Source organism: Typopeltis vanoorti, chromosome 25 (genome assembly GCF_054136105.1).
Source record: "Typopeltis vanoorti isolate ZY-2024b chromosome 25, IOZ_Tvanoo_1.0, whole genome shotgun sequence".
Lineage (NCBI taxonomy): Eukaryota > Metazoa > Arthropoda > Arachnida > Uropygi > Thelyphonidae > Typopeltis > Typopeltis vanoorti.
The window spans coordinates 51,439,911-51,462,538 of NC_143573.1; the positions used below are offsets into that span (position 1 = coordinate 51,439,911).

Consider the following 22,628-nt stretch of genomic DNA (forward strand, 5'->3'; position numbering starts at 1 on the left):
ACTAAAAACAGTTGGTTGCATTTTTTTTTTTTTTTTTTTTTGCATTTACAGTTATATAGATTATTGCACCCTACTACTCCACACAAGTCAGCATACCAATGCTATTTTCTAATTCTCATCAGCTGAAGTTCTATCTTTAGATATATATGCACACATTTTTCATTATTAATGTTGAATGGAATGAATACACAGCAGAGAAACAAGCTTAATGGATCCTATATTTTATCTCTGTCACAGACATTATCTGGGATAATAAAAGATTAAAGGCTTATAGTCCTATTTATATGGGAATTATGGCCTAATTCTTAGGCCATGGGAAATATATACGATTATTCCATTACACAAGGATCCTGCAAAAGGTTGATGTTTCTTTCCACCTACCAGTATCGCTGGAGTGGTGGTGAAGAAATTCTTAGGCCATAATTCCCATACAAATAGGACTATAAGCCCACATAATTCAGGTTAAAATTTTGAAATTTCCAACATTGGGTGGTAAAGGCAGATCAGTAAGAAATGACACAAATTCCAAGATGTAGGTAGTGTGTTTCAGGTTATGCAGATATCAGGCAATCAAAAAATAATATTAATATTTGTGTTACTTGTTGTTGTGTAACCACAGCAACAAGTAACACACATTTCGAGAAAGTGAAACAGAAATAAAAAATAGAAGTTGAAGAATAATAAACATAACTGCTTGCATTTAGTTAATGGGATTATTTACAGATAGGTCACAAAATCACATAATTCAGATGTTCATATATATTTATATTACTTTTAGTTAATGGGATTATTTACAGATAGGTCACAAAATTACATAATTCGGATGTTCATATATTCATTTATATTAAAATGAAGGACATTTCACCAATAAAAAGGGAGAAGGAAAGAAACAAAGATAAAAAACACATTAAAAGGAGGAAAAGGAAATGAAGGATAAAATACTTACTATGCAGACCTTTTTAGACCAGAAGGAAAGAAACAAAGATTGAAATTCACTTAAGTATAACTACTAAAATTAACAAGTGGATGTTTTTCCTTAAGATGTATCAGTTGTGATACATAAAAATAAGTGTGCAACATAATACACCATAATTATATAACTTAAATGTTCAAATTTACTATTAAAATAAAAGACGTTGCAGAAGGAAGGTTGCTGAAATCATACCACTGTTCAACCAACAGGGTATGATTTCAAATCCCATCACCTAGTGTGAGACCACCACTCCACTTTACTAGGGATTCGAAGTGGCTTGAAAATATTCCATGTCAGGTCTCTAAGAGCAGGGTTCCAGATTATTAAACCCTGAACTTAGGGTTAAATAATAATCCTACATACAGACAAATAGGACTTGAGCACACAGTTTACAGACAAAAAATACTGTTGGTGGGCAGTATATGCTGTTGTATGTAGATGATGGTAGTGGCAGTTCAGTGTAGTTAGTGGATTAAGTGGTGGAGACGGAAAGTTGTAGTGCCCTCCCTCAATAAGTCCTTGGACTCCTTTAAGGTGTCACATAATAACACTGATGTGTATGAGCAAGTGATTGAGGGGAAAGGGGAGAACCCAGTGTTTCCTGAACAGTTTTAGTCTTTAGGAGAAATTTATACAAGGCTTTTCTAAAGAATGGGAGTAAATAAAAAATGAAACAGGATAAGAAAGAAGTTGGTTCAATAATTTCAGTCTGAAATTCATGTGATCTAGAACTGCTCGTTAAAATAAAGTGGAGAAATGGTGACCTTCATAAGGTTCAGTGGCGTAGTACCAATGCTCTCTTCTATGCTGTGCATGTGCACATTGGTCAAAAAGGAATGCACATATCTAGCAAATGGGTGCACAAAATTTTTGCTTTCAGAATTTCTAATTTACAATCAATTTTTGAAAGTACTATAAAATTAAATTATATGATAAATCATACTTGTCATTTATTTTATTTAATAAAATATCTAATGTCTCCACTTCAATATTACTCTAACTCATTCCAACTTAATACACTATAATTAGTTACTTTTAGCCTGCACTATGTGGGTGACTGATGTCAGCCAGATGTAGGAGCATATCTGTTGTTTAGACTTTGGCTAGAACAGTATAGTTACTTGAATTCATGCAAACAGTGATGGATTTTTGTAGTCACACAGATTTAAACAAATTAATTTTGTGTTTATAATTTTACAGGTTATAGCTAGATGAAAAAAAAGGGCAACATTAATAAGAGAAATATTACATCAGTAGTTTTAGTGCCTTAAGCCCTCAAAATTGAAGGTGGAAAAGAACTGCAAATTCATTTAAATTTGAGTGGATGGACAAATGTATTGAAATAGCAACATCAAAGAACAATGTGTGCAGGCTACTGCACACACTGTGTTTGATTAAAATCAGTTTCCACAGGAAAACTGCACACAAAATGTTTTTCATACATACATGCTTAGGATAGCAAAAATTAGAGAGAATATTTGGTAGCACCCATGAAAACATCCATAAATAAAAGGTAAAGCAGAAACTGGATGTCTCTGAAAAAGTAATTGCAGTGAGTGAGAAAGAAGAGTCTTATTAAGATTTATATACTAAATACTGGTTAAAAGATTTAAAAACAAAACCAAAGGAAACTGCATGGAAGCAGAGGATGAAGGGAATGACATATGGCTACAGGTATATATCATTCCCTTTGCCCATAGCTATAAGAAGAGGATACTGTGCATTTATGGAAGTTGAAAATTAACATTAAAAGTGTATTTAATGGTATCATATTCTTTGCACAAAGCTTCAATAATAAGCTCATGTGGTGTAAATTATTAAAGAGAGCAAGTGTCACTTTATTATATGATTCCCATCCATGATAGGCTGTAAATCCACACTACTGTGGGTTGGGTGATTTTTTCTATTTTTATCATTTTTTTTTTTTTTTTTTTAATTTTTATTATTTTTTTACAAAATCTGCAAACATGGAACTTTTTCAAGCCCCTTCAAGGTCTCCAATAAGCAAAACAGTAGTCAACAACACGGGATGAAATTCATCTTCCATCTAAAGACAATCACAAACATCCTTGTCCATGGTCTCTTGGTCGCAGGGTGGATATGCTAACAAACCAAATAATCTGTGGGTATTCCTGACTCATGGCAATCATAGTGTTGTCAGAAGAAATTAAAAAATAAGGGAGGCAGCATGTTATTGCTTATTAGTGAAGATCTCAACTATGAGAGCAATTATACAATGAATTCCAATTCAAGGGTTCAGACTGTAGATGACGAAGAAGCATGAACAGTCTGTACAGATGAGAGCACAATATTACTGTAATGATTAATGAAACTGTGCTACATCCATGAGGGGGGAGATTGATTATAACAATCCTAACCTGCTTACATTTCATGAAGAGATCACAAGAAAAATTAATAAAGTAAGAACTATGAAGTGGTCTTGATTTCAGAAAAGCCTTTGATGGTGTTCTAAATAAGAGCTTACTGATTAAAATGCACCATGCAGATATTAATAATCATTGAGTAAAATGATAAGAAATTGGTTGCAAGACAAGTAGTGTTCAAAAGGAGGGCTTCTAAAAGTCAGATGGTCAGAAGCAGGGTACCCCAAGGTTCAGTATTTAGGTTTATTATTATATTTATATATTACTACATGACATCTCCATAGAGTTCAACTCACTGCAGGAGGCTGCTCTATGTTACACAATACAATCAATGCTGCACTACCCGTGTCTACTCTACATCATCTACCACTCAATACCCAGTTTGCTTGTCTGTTAAATGTACATGCTCTCTAGATGATTTTCTTATTTTGTACAATAAAATCAGTTTCCACAGGAAAACTCTGCTACCTCTGTACTAGATTGGCTAGCTGACTTCAAATGAAAGTTCAATCAAAGGATACATTGCTTGTCATTCTTCCAAATAGCTATGAAGGTGCATCTCTGTAGAACCTGCCTTGTTTAATTTACTGTTCAATATATTAAATAATTACTTAGGTTTACATATTAAGATAAATTTGCTTTCCCTGATGTTGCAAAGCTTTGTAGAGTAGAGTAAAATAATCAATTGTTCAGAAGATCTCAGTTCTTTACAATTTGATAAGAACAGTATTTGATAAAGCTGAATGGACAGACCTGAAAGAATTAATACATAAGGTTTGAATATTGATAGGCTATTTAAGCTCAGGAATCATATGGTAGGACAACTAAAAAAACACAACAAATTGTAGGCTTAATTAAAATAAGTTTCACTGTAGCTGAAGAGAAGAAGCTTTCAAAGTATGACTGTCCTCAGCTACAGTGAAATCCAATACTGTCAAGTCAACATTAGATCATAGCTCACAACTTAACAATTTTTAATGGATGGCATAAGAAGAAATGAAGGTATATTCAGAAACAAGTGCATGGATAGATTGATTGATAATTATGAGACTCAATTGGTTATTTACGATCTAATGAATTTATCTAACTAACAATAAAACAAACACACACACCCTGATCCAAAAAGAAATAGCTGCTATGAATGGAGGCGAGGTAAATTAAAAATATGTCACACTGCTGAACATGTTGGTAATGTTATGAATGTGTATAAATATGTAAATAACAAAGGTAAAGATTTTAAGAATGAAGGGGGAGAGGGTATGGTGTGAATATACATAAGATAACCTATACACTCAGACCGGGGATATATCTCACATTACGTATATCATAACTTTGACTACAATGGTGATTCCTCAGTATACTGTTCCTCTAATTGTCCAGTACTGAGCAAGCATCTGAGAACTAATTCATAGTTCTCAGGTTTGCAATTTCCCCCTTCACAAACATGAAAATCCAATTTATGACATACCTAGTAGTTATACACTCAGACCGGGGATATATCTCACATTACGTATATCATAACTTTGACTACAATGGTGATTCCTCAGTATACTGTTCCTCTAATCGTCCAGTACTGAGCAAGCATCTGAGAACTAATTCATAGTTCTCAGGTTTGCAATTTCCCCCTTCACAAACATGAAAATCCAATTTATGACATACCTAGTAGTTATATGTACTGTAAAGATGTTAATTTAGACTTTTTGACTGCCACCCATGAAAGGCTGTAAACTTATTGTTGGAAGTTTTTTTTTTTTTTTTCTCCACTTGGTTAGACTATAAATTATATATTTAATTTAATCCATTATCCAAGTGTAAGAAACAAAGTTTGCACCTGAAGTATCTTCAGGACTGGAGCAACTCATGGTAAAGGTGGCATAAGTTCTCATCACTTGCCTTATGGGAGATACTAAGGTAAGTGATGAGAACTTATACCACCTTTACCAAGAGTTGCCCCAGTCCTGAAGATATTTCAGGTGCAAACTTTGTTTGCTTACACTTGGATAATTCTGTAAACTTATAGAATATTAGTACCATTGATGAGCTAGGGATTTTTCTATTTTAATTAATTTACACACACACATTTTTTTTTACATAATCCAGAAAATGAAATTTTTTTGTTTTTTTTTAAAACATTCAAGCCCATAGCAGAATTCTAATTCTGCGACCACTTTACTAACCAAATCAATGATTTCATTTGTAAAGTGGTTAGTGATTATCAATGATTATTTGCAAGGTAATATTGAGTTTGTGATCGTCATCCTGGATAGACTTATGCCTCCCGGCGAAGGCAAAATTTCAAAGAACATGGAAATAAATATCAAAATACTCATTAATCAGAGCTGCAAAAATACTAGTTTCTAATAGGAAGAATTGTGAAAACAAGCAGATAATAAAAACACCAGCATAACAGATTCAGTTTAAAAAAAATTTCCTGATAATTAATCCATGTTCTGTGTATAACTGGTAGGAGGTATAGTTTCAGTACTGTCAAATACAGTACAGTGAAATTAAAATATATGTATATTAATTTTTATAATTTTTTTAAAATTTATATATATATATATTTTTTAAAAACATAGATTTAATGACTAAAAACCGATTTTTAGTCATTAAATCTATGTTTTTAAAATGTATCACAACAACCGAGTAAAAGCCGATTATCACATATATACATATATATGAATATATTCATATTTATATATACTGACTATAACCGAGACTAGAATAACAATTAAATTTATTCAAAGCGCAACATGTTTCATCGGATTGTCTGACTTCTTCAGACATGGGAACATAGAAAGCAAGTAAACACTATAAGAAACATCGTATCACTACAAAACGACTATTATAAAATCAGTTAGCTTTGAACTGTAGCTACAGTCCGTGTTGAAATTCTATTGTTAAGTAGCTGCGTGCGTCTGATTTCACACGTGTGCCAATATCGGATAGCAGAGCTGAAAGAGTCTGGTAGTTATAGCTAAGGTTATTATTTATGTGATGAGGGTCCATAACAATTTCCTTAGGCTCGACTATGCATCGCTCCACCTCGTCACGACATATATGAAGGTTTGAGGTTGTTGTCCAGTTTATCTCATGTTGACGGCCTTCATCATTTGTGTTTACTGAAAACAGTACATGGCTTGACAGGGCACTTGCTCTAGTTCTTTTGTAGGACTAGATCAAGTGCAACTTTTGTAGAGTTGAAAAAGAAGAACTTGCTACTTTTGTAGTAGCAAGTTCTTCTAGACGTAGGGGGATGGATTTTTCAGTTTGACCATGGTATTGCTTCCCGCAGTCACACGTGATTTTGTACACTCCTGGGAATTGTAGATGGTTGTAAGCTTGTTTGTATTTGCTTAATATCGATCTTAGTTTAGGAAGAGTATAGAAATAGGTTTCTGTGTTGAACTTTCTTAAAATTCTTTCTTAAAAAACTTTCTTAAAACGTTTCGTGGAGAGTGAGCTGATATATGGTAAGGAGATATAACCTTTTTGATTGTCTTGTGTTTCTGTGTTGTTTTGATGGTGGTAGTATAGATGCTTATTAATAGTTTTCGACGAGCAGCCATTACTTGTGAAGGTTCTTTGTAGATGTTGTAGTTCATTTTTTAGATCATCATCTGACAGTATAGATCTAGCACAATGTGCTAGGGTTGAGATGATACCCACTTTCTGTGCAGGATAGTGGTGTGAGGATGCATGCAGGTATCTATCTGTGTGTGTGTGTGTGTGTGTGTGTAGATTTTCTAAAGATTGATATTTTAATAGAATCAGATGACTTAGTAAGTCTTACATCCAGGATGGGAAGAGATCCATTTTCTTCAACCTCCACTGTTAATTTGATATCTTGGTGGAAGTTGTTTAAATGATTTAAAAAAGACTGAAAGGTATCGGTGCCATGGTCCCAGATAAGAAATATGTCATCTACAAATCTTAGCGAAATTTTTGGTTTAAGAGTAGCTGAGGAGATTGCCTTTTGTTCGAAATCTTCAAAAAAGATGTTAGCTAATATAGTAGACAGGGGGCTTCCCATTGCCAATCCTTTATTTTGTTTGTAGATTTTCTTCTCATATTTTCAATATGTACTGTCAAGCCATGTACTGTTTTCAGTAAACACAAATGATGAAGGCCATCAACATGAGATAAACTGGACAACAACCTCAAACCTTCATATATACCGAGGAGGTGGAGCAATGCATAGTCGAGTCTAAGGAAATTGTTATGGACCCTCATCACATAAATAATAACCTTAGCTATAACTACCGGACTCTTTCAGCTCTGCTATCAGAGATTGGCACACGCGTGAAATCAGATGCACGTAGCTACTTAACAATAGAACTTCAACATGGACTGTAGCTACAGTTCAAAGCTAACTGATTTTATAATAGTCATTTTATAGTGATACGATGTTTCTTATAGTGTTTACTTGCTTTCTATATTCCCACACCTGAAGAATGTCGGACAATCCGATGAAACATGTTGCGTTTTGAATAAATTTAATTGTTATTCTAGTCTCGGTTATAGTCAGTATACATAAATATGAACATATCCCAGTACCGAGTTAATACTACAAATTGCTATATATATTAATTTTTAGAAATGTCAAAAAGTTATTTTCCCTACTTTCAGGTAGTACTGCAATTTTTGAACTTATGGATTTGGTACTTCATACCAGTACTATACAATTCAATCTCAGAAGACAACTGGTACAAATAAGAACATGCAACATATATAAAGTAAACATAATCAATAGATGATTATACCTATATACATACAAAACAGTGATGTTAGACAGCAATGCAATCTAATTTTGAATATTGTAACAGAAAACCGACATCATGCTTGTAAGTTTCACTTGTAGTAAACTTCACACATGCCTCAATTTAAATGTATTTGCACTTTCCAGAAGTTCAAACCAGGTATTTGCTTATTCATAAATCAGTGTGCTCAGACAAATGACACACACACAAATACTGTGAGTTACATAACATCTTATACCTTGGCTCCAGGTGTACCAAGTAATATGGAATAACTCATGTCACAGTTTAATGTTAAACTAAGTAAAACTGCAAAGAATGCATATTAGAACAACCAGTATTCAGATGTTAGGAAGGGGTGATATCTCGATAGCAGTAAAACTCCAAATAATGGACATTAGAATGATGGATGTTAAGGGTGTTTTTTTTTTTTTTTTGAGTTTCTATTTTGGGCAATTAAAAGGTCAAGATGAAAGTAACCTTATGCACTCAATTTGACCATATTATAATTTTTTTGTATGTGTAGTTTTTATATAATTTTTAAAAAATTAGCATTCTTTAAGGAAGCATATAATTAAATAACAAATGCTGTATTACTATAAGGCTAATAATATCTTTAGCCATGCTGCTAATGTTTTATATGCATCTCTGTACAAATTCTTTTCACAAGGAATGTTATTCTTATTTTCATTCTATTTTACCCTCTAAACTTGATTAATATGCCAGAAAAATTACTTCATGATTTCATAATATATATTTTCTTAGAAAAGAAAAAGAGTATATCACTTAATGTTAATTACACATGCTTCAAAAATAATTATATTATAGTGCAACAATACAAAGAGCAAATAAAATGTGGAAGTTATATCACCTCAAATGCAACAACATCAATTATCAACTAAGTACATCACTCACCATTATTCATATAAAAGTAATTGCACAGTGAAATTCACCAATAAAACTAAAATATAATGTTATACAAATTATCTAGCTTTGCAACTTATGTTGGTCTATTTTACAAAGTTAGTTTTTATTAAAAATTTATCTATCTCAGAAACATATTCTTCTGGATGAAAGTGAAGATGACTAACATGCCCTGATTTTTTCCAACACTTTAAAGACACATCCATACCTTTACCTTTCCATTTATCAGATACTCTTCTTGAGGATGCTGGAGTCCCAACAAAATCATTTTCAGACATTAACCACAGAGATGGACATCGTATAAGATTATTGTTATGGAAGGTTTGAGATGCTTTCATATAGTGCTTAGTAGCAATATTTTTAAGCACTGACATATGAGTTAAAACATACCACTCTAGCATTTTTACTACTATTGGATTTTTCGTCATAGCCTTAGGAAAACCCAGGCGAATATCTTCAATGTCAGCTGCACTGTCAAAAACGAGGCCAGCAAAGCGTTTACTGATCATAGCATAACTTTCATTTTCTTGCATTTTTATCATCATTTCACCAAAAAGGTAAGCACCAACGGAAAATGCATGGAATAGTATTTTATCATATTCTGTATGTGATTTTAAATAATCCAAGATATTTGATGCAATTACTTGAGCACCTTCAGTTGGGAAGAGCATCTGCTTAGGGCTCATGTTAACAGTAAGCACATCAAAACCCCTCTGCAAATAAATATTGCAATATTTATCAATATGAGTTCCCTTTGCCATCATCCAGGATAGAATTACAGCTAATGGTGGCTTATTTTGAGATTTATCTTCATCAGCTGAGGAGTCATTAGTTTTCAGTGCCATATTCTCATTTACCTTTGTATGCATCAAGGAAGTTTGATAAAGGGAAAACATCGGTATCAGAGCCTATTAAGGAAAAAAAAAACAAATCAGTTTCATCAAAAATAAATCCACTGTTATTCTCTAAATTCTATCATAACTTCTTCAACATTAAGTAAATTAAGTCCTCACACCTCTATATATAAAAAAGAGAAAACAGTTAAATAATATTAAAATACATTTTTTAAAAAATGATATATATATACACACACACACACAGGGTGTCCCAAAATTCACGCAAAAAGTAATTTTGATAGAAAACACAGGTTTTTAATTAAAAATTGTAATTTCTTATTGATTCAGAAAGTATACAGTATAGGGTTATGCATGGAATAGCATATTGGGTAAATGGCTTCCACGGCTTTGCTGGCACATACGCACTCTTTTGTCGAAATTTTCCATGACCATTTTGCATAAATGTGGCTGAATTTCATTGATACAGCGCTCAATTTCCTCCTTCAAGGCATGGGTGGTCGTGGGCTTGTTGGCATAAACCTTAGACTTCAAAAAACCCCAAAGAAAAAAGTTCAACGGCGTTAAGTAACATGATCTGGGCAGACAATTCTGATCACCAAAACGGGAAATTACACGACCAGGAAATGACTTGTACTGTAATTGAATTGTTTCTCGTGCTGTATGGCATGTGGCACCGTCTTGTTGAAACCACATGTTGTTCACATCCATATCTTGCAATTTAGGCACAAAAAAACTGGATTATCATGTCACAATAGCGAGAACCATTAACTGTTATTGCCTTACCAGCCGCATTTTTGAAGAAGAATGGACCGATGATGCCTCCAGCCCAAAATCCGCACCAAACAGTGACAGGTTGTGGATGCATTTGTTTCTCAACAATCATTCATGGATTTTCTGAACCCCAAATGCGACAATTTTGTCGATTAACGAAGCCATCAAGATGAAAATGAGCCTCATCGCTGAAGATGATTTTGTTCGAAAAATAAGCGTCCACTTGTTGTTGTTCCATAATCCATTCAACAAACTCTCTTCGCTGTGTGTGGTCAGTAGGCTTCAGTTCTTGAGTCAATTGAACTTTGTAAGCATAAAGATGCAAATCTTTCATGAGAATACGCTGTAGAGAGCTTCTCGAAAAGCCAAATTCAAGACCACGGTGCCGAATTGATGTTCCTGGACTCTCAGCAACACTCTCACGAACTACTTCGATGTTTTCTGTTGAACGACGGCCAGAGTGTATAAGATCACTAATTGATCCAGTTTCCTTGAATTTTTTTAATTAATCTTTTCACAGTTGATGAAGTTAGATCACTATTCCGACCATATTTTATACGAAAATTGCAAACTGTAGCTGCCAAACCTTCATTATTTTTAAATTATTGCTCAACAATGAAAATGCGTTGTTCTTTCGTGTAGCGCTCCATTTTTAATAACCCTGAACTGTCAGCTGTCACGCTGTCTTTTTTTCTTGTTGGCAACACTTTACCGCACAAATGGCGCTAAATTTAAATCTTGTGTGAATTTTGGGACACCCTGTATATATATATGAAAGAATGATCATTAACTCGGCTAACATACACATTTTTTATAAGGAATTGAATGACTAGAACCGAGATTTAAGTAAAAAGATTTTAATGTAAAAACACGACTAGTTTTGGCTTGTAACAGCCTTCATCAGGTGACATTATAAAAGAAATAAAAAAACACTAAAACTTAAATAAACTATGAACATCATAGAGTCTCTGATGTTCATAGTTTATTTGTTGTATTGTTGGGAAAGTGAGTGCTAGTAGCATCTTGTGAACGCCAGTACATGATTACAGCTGAATGACAATCTGGGAGGTTGTAGCTCAAGTTATTATTTAGATGAACAGGATTGAAGATGATTTCTCTAGATTCCACGATTTTTCTCTCTAGTTCATCATTGAAACAGAAGATGTTAGCAGATTTCTCCCAGTAGACTTTGTGACTTTGGTTTTCATCATTAGGATTAGCCGAGAAAAGGATATGACTTGATAATGCACTGGCTCGCTGTCTCTTGTAGGTAATGTCCCTCATGTGTTCTTCCATATGCAATTTGACAGATTTGTCTGTTCTGCCCAAAATAAGGAATATCACAATCACACAATATTTTATATACACCAGGGTATTTGAGTTGATGATAACAAGGTTCAGGGTGGCTTATTAAGAAACGGATCTTTGGAAGTGGAGTGAACAAGGTTTTAATATTGTATTTTCTTAGTTTGCTAATTTATGTGAAATGGTACTTATATAAGGAATAGATATATTGCCTTTGTTATATGAGTGATGTCTGGGAGGATTAAGAAGGAATCTTTCAACGATTCTCTTGGAATATCCATTAACTTCGAAAGAAGTTTTGAGATGGTTTATTTCTGTAAGAAGTTCATTTGGGTCATCCAGAAGAGAATGGGCTCTATGTCCCAAGGTGGAAATTATTCCAAGCTTATGAGGAGGGAAGTGATGGGACTGACTATGCAGATACCTGTTGGTATGTGTGGGCTTTCTACCATATTTTCCGGTGTATAAGATGCTCCTATGTATAAGACACACCCAAGAAATTTAATACAATTTCTGGAAAAAACCTAAAAAAAAAAAAACTTTTTCTGTAGGAGGAGGTCCAAAATGTCTTTTAGCTTCCCTATTCCCGTGTTCTTCCGCATATTTTACAACCTGCAATTTGTAACTTGAAGTATATGAATGTCGCCTGTTTTTTTCCATCACTAAAATCTATGGGGAAATATCAAACTGAACACAAAATATCTCAACACATCAACTCAATACTGATAACCATCGGTAATTGATTACTTGGATAAGATATTATGAAACTTGAATAGGGACTCCCCATTCTTCGCCAATGACACGCTAGAAGTCACGTGAAGGTCACGCATCAATTTGATTGCACCATTAACCACCTACAAAGATCTTGGAACATAAAAGGGAGTGCGTATGACTTTGAAAAGAGGAAACAATCTTTACCCTCATTATATAAGACGCACCCTTTTTTTTAAGATGAATTTTTAAGATAAAAAAGTGCGTCTTATACACCGGAAAATACGGTATATATTGATATTTTGAGTTTACGAGAAGAGCGAGTCAGTTTGACATCAAGAAATGGCAAGGAATTATCCATTTCAAGCTCGGAAGTAAACTTAATACTTTAATGTTGGCTATTGAGATGTTCAAGGAAAACCATAAGGGAATCATGTCCATGGCTCCAAATAATGAAGACATCATCTACATAGCATTTCCAAACTTTAGGTGTTAAAATAAAGGAAGAGATAGCCTTGGTTTCAAAATCCTCTAAGTAAATATTTGCGAGTACAGGTTATAAAGGATTACCCATAGCCAGTCCATGATTTTGCTTGTAGTATCTATATTATCTTGAAATATATAGTATATTATAGTATAGTATCTTGATGACTGCTATAGTATCTTGAAATTTGAAGTAACTGGACCTGATGCAATGTGTAAGTAAGTTTAACAGGAGAAAGAAGGGTGATATGATAGAGATCTATCAACTTTTGAATGGGTGTATGTTTGAATAGGATATGGGGAAAGAACACAGGATCCAAGGAAGTTAAGTTTGTTCACAGTCAAGAAAGAGGTAAGAGCTAGGTTTTTCTCTCACAGAGCAGTGAGCGAGTGGAATAGTTTGCCTTTAGGGGTAGTGAGTGCATCTAGCGTGAATGAATTTAAAGGAAGGAAATGCAGCTGGTGTGGGTGATTTATAGCCTCCCTCGAAGTCTCAGATAATAATAACTGACAAAATATATGAAAAAGGATATGCCAAAACACTCAAAAGGCTGCAGGTTTCCCCATCCCTGATACAGTACATTAGGACTTTGTGTGGGCAGGTAAACCTCTATAAACCCTTTCCATCATCTTCATTTCCATAAAAGCTAGACAACCATATCTGAGCACAGTAGTAGATGTGGTCTTATTTAAGTATATCTTATTATGTTGTGATGACTAACTTACCAACTTAGCAATGTACCCCCTCTGTCCAATATTATTTCTAGGTCACTCTAGCTTTAACTACTATCTATCCTATCCCAATGGCTTTAACAGGCCTTTAAGGCCCACAACCTTCCAAGCATGCTTGGATTTCGTAACCGAAATACGAGGATAGAATTGTCACTCCTATGCCTCAAGGTATTCTTGGCTGTAATCCCTGTGTGTTCAAGGGGCCGGTTTGCCTGCTTGCGGGATGAAAAACACCAGATAAACTGGCAGAAAAAAAACTTACTGCCCGCGCCCAAGACTGGCTAACTTGGCTATGGCTGAGGAAGATCCTTCAGCTCCTCACGTCTCCGATGGGAATCGAACCTAGGACACTCCTTCCCCAGGCATATGGTTGCGAAGCACAAAGCCACTAGGCTAACCACGCGGACTTTATTAACTACTAGTGCAGGAAATTCTCATTAATAATGAGATCCATTAATCATACAATAGCCATTATTCACATAATACCTATCACAGATCTCCTTAAATCCATTCACTGATGAAGCATTGTTTAGAGATGGAGGTAAGATGAACATAAATCGTATATCTGCAATCAAGACTATGGTCGATCCGGCCCTTGCAGACCATGTATTAGATACAACTCACAGGATCTTCTGGAAGAAAACCAACATGCTCCACCATACATAGTAAATTTAAAAAGGAAAGACTGTTTTTGGAATCTGTAGTGGCACTCAGAAATCAATCCAATTTAAACAAACAAACAAACGTAAAACTTCCTAAAATTTGGAAAACAATAATTGTCAGAGGTCCCAGTTTGCATCCTACACTGCCTACCAAATGCCCATAAAGGGGTGCACCACCTAGATAGGACTTAAGAGCTACCCACATGTTTCATTAAGCACTGTGTTGTATGTGTGTGTGTATGTTAAAAGTTATTTGTAATCTCTGAAGATGTCTCAGTGATAAAAAATATTCGAAGCATTAAAATTAGTTTTTAATCCGTTCCTAGTGTGGTTAATACTCCATTAAACCTCCAACATGAGATTGTGAGTGTGCAGTTTTCTGTGCCAGCCTGGCAAGTGGCACCATCCTGTGAGAACTGGGTTGTTGTTCTGGCTGTGTTTTGTTAGTGCTTACAAGCAAGTTGGCAATTTTGTGATGGCTGACTACAAGAAACAGAGTGTGTGCATGAAATTTTGTTTTCATTTGGATAAAATTGCAGCTGAAACAACTGTTTTGCTTTGGCAAGAGTTTAAGGACAACGCTTTAGATAAAAAGCAGGTCTACAAGTGGTTTCTCCATTTCAAAAATGGGGATATGTCAGTTGAAGACCAACCACGATCTGGCTAACGTTCAAACAAGCAGAAATGATGAAAACATTGAAGAGACAAATTTGTGATGGAGTTTGTGGCATCAGATTTTAACAAAAGAATTGCAAATGAAACGTGCGTCAGCTAAATTTGTGCCTCATTTGCTCACAGACGATAAAAAAAAAAAAAAATTCTGTTAATGTTTGCCGCAATTTGAGAGAGCAGGTTTTTAATGACCAGAACTTTCTTTCAAAAGTTGTGACTGGAGATGAGTCTTGGTACTACAGTTATGATCCAGGAACAAAACAAGCATCAAGCCACTGGAAACATGCACATTCACCGAGACCCAAGAAGGCATGTCATGTTTGATCAAACATCAAGACAATGTTGATTTGTTTGTTTGATGTGAATGGAATTGTACACAAAGAATTTGTTCCTCATAGACAGACAGTGAACCAACATTTTTATCTCAACATTTTGAGAAGACTGCGTGATAGTGCGCAAAGAAAACAGCCAGAAAGTAGAGTAGCAGAGTTTGGTTGCTGCACTACGACAATGTCCCAGCCCGCATGGCCTTGTATGCCCAACAGGTCTTGACAAAAAACATGGCAGCTGCTCTCTACTCACCTGATCTCTCTCCATGTAACTTTTTTTCCCTTTTATATATATATATATATATATATATATTCCCATGGATAAAGAAAACCATGAAAAGGCAGTGATTTGTTGATATGGACAAAGTGAAAGAAAGGTTGCTGAAGGCCATAAACAGTATTCCAGAACTGTTTCCAGGAGTGGAAAAAACATTGGAACAAGTGCACTGACTCGCAGGAAAGTACTTTAAAGGAGATTAGAATATGGTATAAACTTTAATTTTTTTTTTAAATGATTAAAGTATTATTTTTTAAAAATAAAAAAATAATATCCTCTTGTATGCTAAATGCTAAGAGAGAGAGGCCTCCTCTTGTTTTTTTTTTTGAAATTAAAACATCTAGGAAAGGTAATTTTCCTTCATTTTCAAGATCTAAAGTGAATTTAATTTTATGATGGAAAGAGTGGTGAAAGAAAATCATGTAACTCAATCCACACTGTGTTTCCATATTATAAATATGCCATCTATGTATCTCCACCAAAGTGACTGTTCCGAATTTCATGATATTCATGGAAAACTTTGAAAAAGATTTCCTACTAAGTCAGCACATGGAGGAGATAGAGGGTTTCCCATTGCAAGGTCAGATAATTGTTTGTAGAATTTTCCATTCCATTGGAAATAATTTGAGTTGAGACAATGTCTAAATAGTTGAGAGATGTCAGGAAGGAACAGATAATCTACAGCTTCATCTATCTACAGGAGTCTGTGAACAAAGATATAATATCTAGACTAGCTAGAATGTTCATTTGTAGAAAAACTATGAAGTTTTTCTTACCAAGTGTTGCAAGTTTTTGGTGAAGGAATCCATATGTATGATGTGATCCTTTAGAAGATTAGCCAGATGTTTTGATACAAATAAGTTGTACGGCTAATACCATCTATAATAGGCTGAAGAGGAATATTAGTCTTGTGCACCTGAAGCATTCCATATAATCATGGAGTTAAAGGGGTGCATAGATTTCAACATTTTTTTTAAGATCCGTAGGCCATGTGGTCATGTTGCATAAAAGATTGTTGGTTTCTTTATGGTTTGTCCAAGTAGGGTCATAATCTAATGGAGTGTAAGTAGAGGTATCTGAAAGTAAAAAATGAAATTTTGAAATATAATCATTGGTATTCATAATAGTTGAAATGCCTTTATCAACTGTAAGTATTATAATATCTTTGTTCTTTAAATTTGAAAGAGCACTTTTTTTCTGAAGAACTAATGTTCTTTAGGAGGACAAGAAAAAGAAGAAGGATCATAGTCTTCAGCCTAATTTCATTTGCAACAGGAAAGAAAATTAAGGAAAATTACCTTGCCTAAATTGTTTAATTCTGTAAAAATCAGGAGGCCTTTCTTAGCATGTACCATAAGCCCACTAATACACGTCATAATCTACATTTCTGTTCACTGCACCATACATTGCAAAAATTAGGTATTATACATATGCTGAAAAAAATAAATAAAAAAAGGCAATCTGTTACAAATTACACATCTCCTCTATTACAGGATATGAAGAAACAAGAGAAGAATTACATTCTCTTCTCCAACCGGTGAGCAATGGATATTCTAAGAAAATGGTACAAAGAATACTATTCTCTACTCCTGCTCCACAACAAATTCCTGACATTCGCTACAGGACCTTGATTTCTATTGCTTATATTGGTGGACTTTCTCTCAAAATCTCCTGACATAAGAGTGGCTTTCAAGTCCATTGTGACTATGTGAGCTCTGTTATGTTCACCTAAGGACCACAACCCTTTCAACAAATATCCTGGAGTTAACAATATTACATGGTCTTGGGACCTTGCTTACATAGGGCAAACATCTTGAAGTTTGGAAATTAAACAAAAAGATTATACAATAGAGAAGACAGTTCAGACCTAGCTTTCCACTTCTTCCACATTCCCAATATTGAATGAAATAACAGCTCTATGCCTTACATAAAAGACGACTTCAGTGACCGTAACATCAGTCTATGACTGTTATCTACTCACAAGACACACTCAACAGAAACCAGAAAATTATTTTTTGATATTTGTAATTCACTTATTAGATCTTTCCACATATTTCTGCCAACTATCATGCATACCTACTAAAGAATGACTCACTCCTGCCAGCTTCCATGCGTTTCTGTTTTTTTACTTTTGTGTAACAGTTCCTACATATTCAGTTTTAGTTATATAATGGTTCATGTTTACTGCTTATTGTATTTTTTGTTCTTCCAAACCCAGAAGAAGCCACTAGCATATGTGACAAAACTAGTCGGCTATATTATCATGACCTATTAAACCCAGCGTCAGTTATTTGTCACATTCGATTTTTGGTCGAAAAATTTACATACTCATCATGAACAAACTTGATGGGGAAGTAAAAAGAAAACCCCTTTAATAACTCATATTCTTCTTGTTTCCATCTATCAGCTAATATTTAAAGCCCACTGAACTTTAATCTATTTAATGACAGATCCACAGATCTGTCACAATCTTTGTCCTTCAGCTCTGAATTCTCACAACCATTTATTCATCCTCATGGAATATGGATGACCAGATCTGCATGTAGTAGTCCAGATGTAGTCTTATAAATGGGAAAATTTACTTTTCTATCCATGCTTGTTAATGTATTTTTCAACAACCACATAATTTGATATGCTGTTCTGGCCACCTTTGCAATATGCTCTCCAAACAAACTGCTTGTACACAATTACTTTCCAGGTCCCTGGCCTCATCAGTTTCTCACAATTCAGTTCCATCAATATAGCACACCTTTTGTGATTTCTTCTTCCTGAAGTGCATTACCTTACACTTGACTACATTAAACTAGCAGCCATTTAGCATTGTCTATATCTAGTACAAGGGTGGTCTGAAAAGTTCTCAGCCTAACAATGAAAAAACGAATTTATAATTTCCAAATTATTTTTCAACATAATCTCCCTTAAGACTAATACATTTATTCCAGCGATACTACAGCACCATTATCCTGTCCCTGTAGTGGTTCTCAGTAAGAGCTGCAAAATACCCCTCTACAGCTACAATCACCTCTTGATTCGAAGAAAAATGCTGACCAGCGAGAAAGAGTTTTAGTTTTGGGAAGAGAAAGAAGTCAGAGGGAGAAAAATCTGGAAAATAGGGTGGATGTTCCAACAATTCACAGTGCAGATCCCTATTGCCAAAACACCTTTGTGGGCAGGTGCATTGTCCTGATGAAAGATGATTTTTTTCTTCTGCAAACTGGGTCTTTTCTCACGAATTTTTTGTCTAGTCTGGTTAAAAGATCAGAATAATATCCCTGGTTATTGTTTTACCCCTTTTCAAGATAATTAATAAACAAAATGCCTTTAGCATTCCAAAACACCAATGCCATGACCTTTCCTACTGATAGAACAGACTTTGTCTTCTTTGGTGCTGAACAACTGGCTTCTGTCCACTGTTTTGACTGCTGACTGAATTCTGGTGTGTAATGGTGAATCCAAGTTTAATCCATAGTAATAAATCAATGCACAAAATCAGTTTTATTCTTGTTAAAATGCTCCAAGCACTGTTCAGAGATTTTCATGTGAGTGCGTTTTTGATCTGCTGTAAGAAAACACAGCATCCATCTTGCACAAAGCTTTTTCATTTGCAATTCTTCATGCAAAATATATCCTACACGTTCTTTTGAAATGCCCGTAATCTCAGCAATTTCACTCACTTTGACTCGCCGGTCATCAGATACCATATCGTACACTTGTGTAACGAAGGGTGTTGTTTTCCAATATTATTTGTATTATCTTTTGGTTTATTTTTCTTATATGTAATATCTTTTTATCTTTATACTTTAGCTAATTCTTTATATGCCGTTAATCTAATTTAGCTTTATTCTTTCTTAACCCTTTCTCATTTACTCTACTGCGTATTATGTTTATCTCCCCTTCACACTACGAGTCTTATGCCTAAGATACTGAAAATTTATTTAATTTAGACTGCGCCAATATCATTTAATTAGCATAAAACTCAATAATACGGCCGCCAGATTTCTCTCTCTAACACAAATTCCTTCAATAAAACTTTACACAAACAGTTGTGGTCTATTCTTTTACTTAACTTTACATTTCGCTTCGGCTATCTCACTTAGTTTCCCGCTCACAAGTCTGATTTATTTAGGAAAAGTGCAGTTGTAAAAATAAACAATCAGGCAGCACTCCTTTAACAAAAAAATCAAAAACACATTTTATTTACATTACTATGAAATATACATGAATTAAACAATAGGCATATTGCTTTCTCTATCCATCTATAAAAATTCTTTAACACAAATTAGAACCTTTTTACTTCAACATTAATTAATCTCTTTAACTCAAAAACCTATTAACTGTCTGCTTACAAATTTAACTTATTAAACTCCTAGTTTACTTGCAAAGAGGTTAGAGTTATTTTTACAAATTTGATATCAATTTCCAACATGCCAATTGACTCTCTTAAGGATACTTATCACTATTAAACAAAAATCTTAAACGTCCTTCTATAACAACTATAAGAGGGAATATACAAAAGTGTGTAACTTACAAAGGCTCAGTATCGCACATTCAGTCAAGTCTTTCACTAAAAGTTCTATGGCAATTCTTTCATCTCAGATCTCGAGCTTCCTTCAGGAAATTTCAGTAGTATCTCATCAGAAAAATAGCGGGCTGTAAACAACGACCTGTGGTACTCTTACAGCTCCAGCAAAATGTTCTCCCACTGGGAAAAGAAAAACTTCCAAGCGAAGCTGCTTCAGGTAATTTACATTGCGTTTTCTCCTCTGCTTTGGCTCGCCAAAAATGCCTGAATGACTGCCGTCTCAAGTAGCTTGAACTCCCATCTCTAAGAAACTGTAATTGCAGCCAACTGTCTCTTTTGACTCTCGAATGGGATCCCTCTCTCTTCTCGGTGACTGGAATCTCTTCCAATAACTGAAACTGCTGCCAACTCTCTTCTTCAGGAATTTACATCGGCTTTTCTCCTCTGGCTTGGGGATCGCCAAAAGGCCTGGATGAATGGAAGCAGGGAGCTCTGTCGAGGCCTCTGGAAACCCTCTCTCTGGCCTAGAAGTCGTCTCTCTCTCTAGCGATGTATCAAACCGGGAAGCTCTCTATGCTTGGCTCTGTCCCTTTTTATTATGCCTTCTCTGAAACCTCGCACGAAATTTGTAACCCCCAAAGAACTCGGCATGACTCATCTTCTTTCAAGTTCGGCCCGCTTTCTTTTGATTGTAAGTTGCCGGCCATCGGAAAGTTGTTTGAACCTTCCTGACTGACTCTGGAGGAGTTTACGTGCAGAGCTTGTAAGCCTTTCTCATACACACAAAGTTTATAAACAACCTTTCTTATGGTGCCATGTAGATCTATTACATACAGCTCCAGCGGCAAAAACATCGCCTTTGTTTTTAATACTCTAACATATTCTTATTAAAGGAGTATATACAGTTAACTTTCAAAGGGTTATTTACAAAAATATCTAGTACAAAATATACAGAGACAAACAAGTTATTTTTACAATATTCTCATGGGACTTGACCCAAGTAAAAAATCGATGTAATGTGCTTTGGAAAATTTAAGCTACAATCGAGTTTTTACACTTGATCAATGATTTCTGGTGTTGTTACACTTTTTGGACATACTTCACATAGATCATCTTCAAGGCTGGTATGGCCACGTTTAAACTCAGCAGCCCATTTCTTAATTGTTGAAAATGAAGGAGAAGAGTGTCCATAAACTTTAATGAATTTCTTTTGCCATTAAATCTTCTTTTACAAAGAATTTTATAACCGCATGATACTCAATTTTATCCATTTCTAAGTTGGACAGATGTATCAACTTGGAAAAAAAAAATCTTGCCAATAGTGTTGCCATCTATGGAGAGGCGAGAACTATTCAGTCTGCCCCTTGTATATTTAAGCCATCTGCAGGATTTCAACATCACCAACATTTAAATTTACTATTCCTCTTTTCAGTTTTGCATCATCAGCTTCTTCCTTTCATGTATTAGGCCTATTGGCCTGTTACAGTCTTACTCCATCTGCATCTTCCTACTGAATTCAGGTAATATACACTCTCTGCACATGAATCTTCCAGTTTTCCCTGTATTGCTTGATGTGTTCGATTATTGGTTTTACATCAATTTCTTTCAGAATGTCATTATTTCTTTTGTGGTCAAAATGAGTATATCCTGCTGCTGTTCTCATAAAACACATTTCTGCTGTTATTCATCTCTCTTCTTTAGAGTTCAGGCTTCATTTCACTTCCAATAATGGTTCTTGCCAAGGTGTTATAAGTTCTGATTCTGGTGTGCTTTTGAACCATTGAAGATTTGAAAACTTTATAATGCCTAGTGCTCTGTTGAAATTTATTATTTTATGAACAATATCTTTCTCTTCATTGTAGGTTAAATGGTAGCTTAGGTATTTAAAAGTATTTACTTTTAAATACCTAGTATAAATCATGTTTATATATATTTACACAAACAATATGATTTCTGTTTGAAAAAATAAACAATCTTCAGATTGGAAACCAATAAATGGAGTTGGACAAGACTGTAGCCTCTCCTCCACTTCTATTCAATATATATATAAATGCTCCCGTGTGGAGACACCTGTAACCCCCATCGGGCACGTCCCCTGGTGGCGGATCGGGGAATGCTCGTCACAGGTTACTATGAAGGGTAGGAGGGAAATAAAATACCTCCCGCGGACCAACAGGATAGCACTTCCCTCATAGGCCGGTCTGGGGTCTCGAAGGTGGCAGCCCCACCATCAGACTCGAGTGCTGAAGGCTAATCCCCTGCACACCTT

General features: G+C 34.9%; 1 protein-coding gene across 3 annotated transcripts in view; it reads right to left on the minus strand.

The window, feature by feature from the left end:
* Positions 1-22,628, minus strand: part of l(2)k09913 (transmembrane protein 53-like lethal (2) k09913) — a 75,398-nt gene that overhangs the window by 24,877 nt on the left and 27,893 nt on the right. The window contains exon 2 of one of the 3 annotated variants that reach the window (XM_090414720.1): positions 9,253-9,946. In XM_090414720.1, coding sequence (XP_090270846.1) covers positions 9,253-9,946 — 694 coding nt within the window. Of the gene's footprint in view, positions 1-8,906; positions 9,947-22,628 lie in introns of those variants that run through there. The other 2 variants (XM_090414719.1, XM_090414718.1) reach the window with 2 other exon arrangements.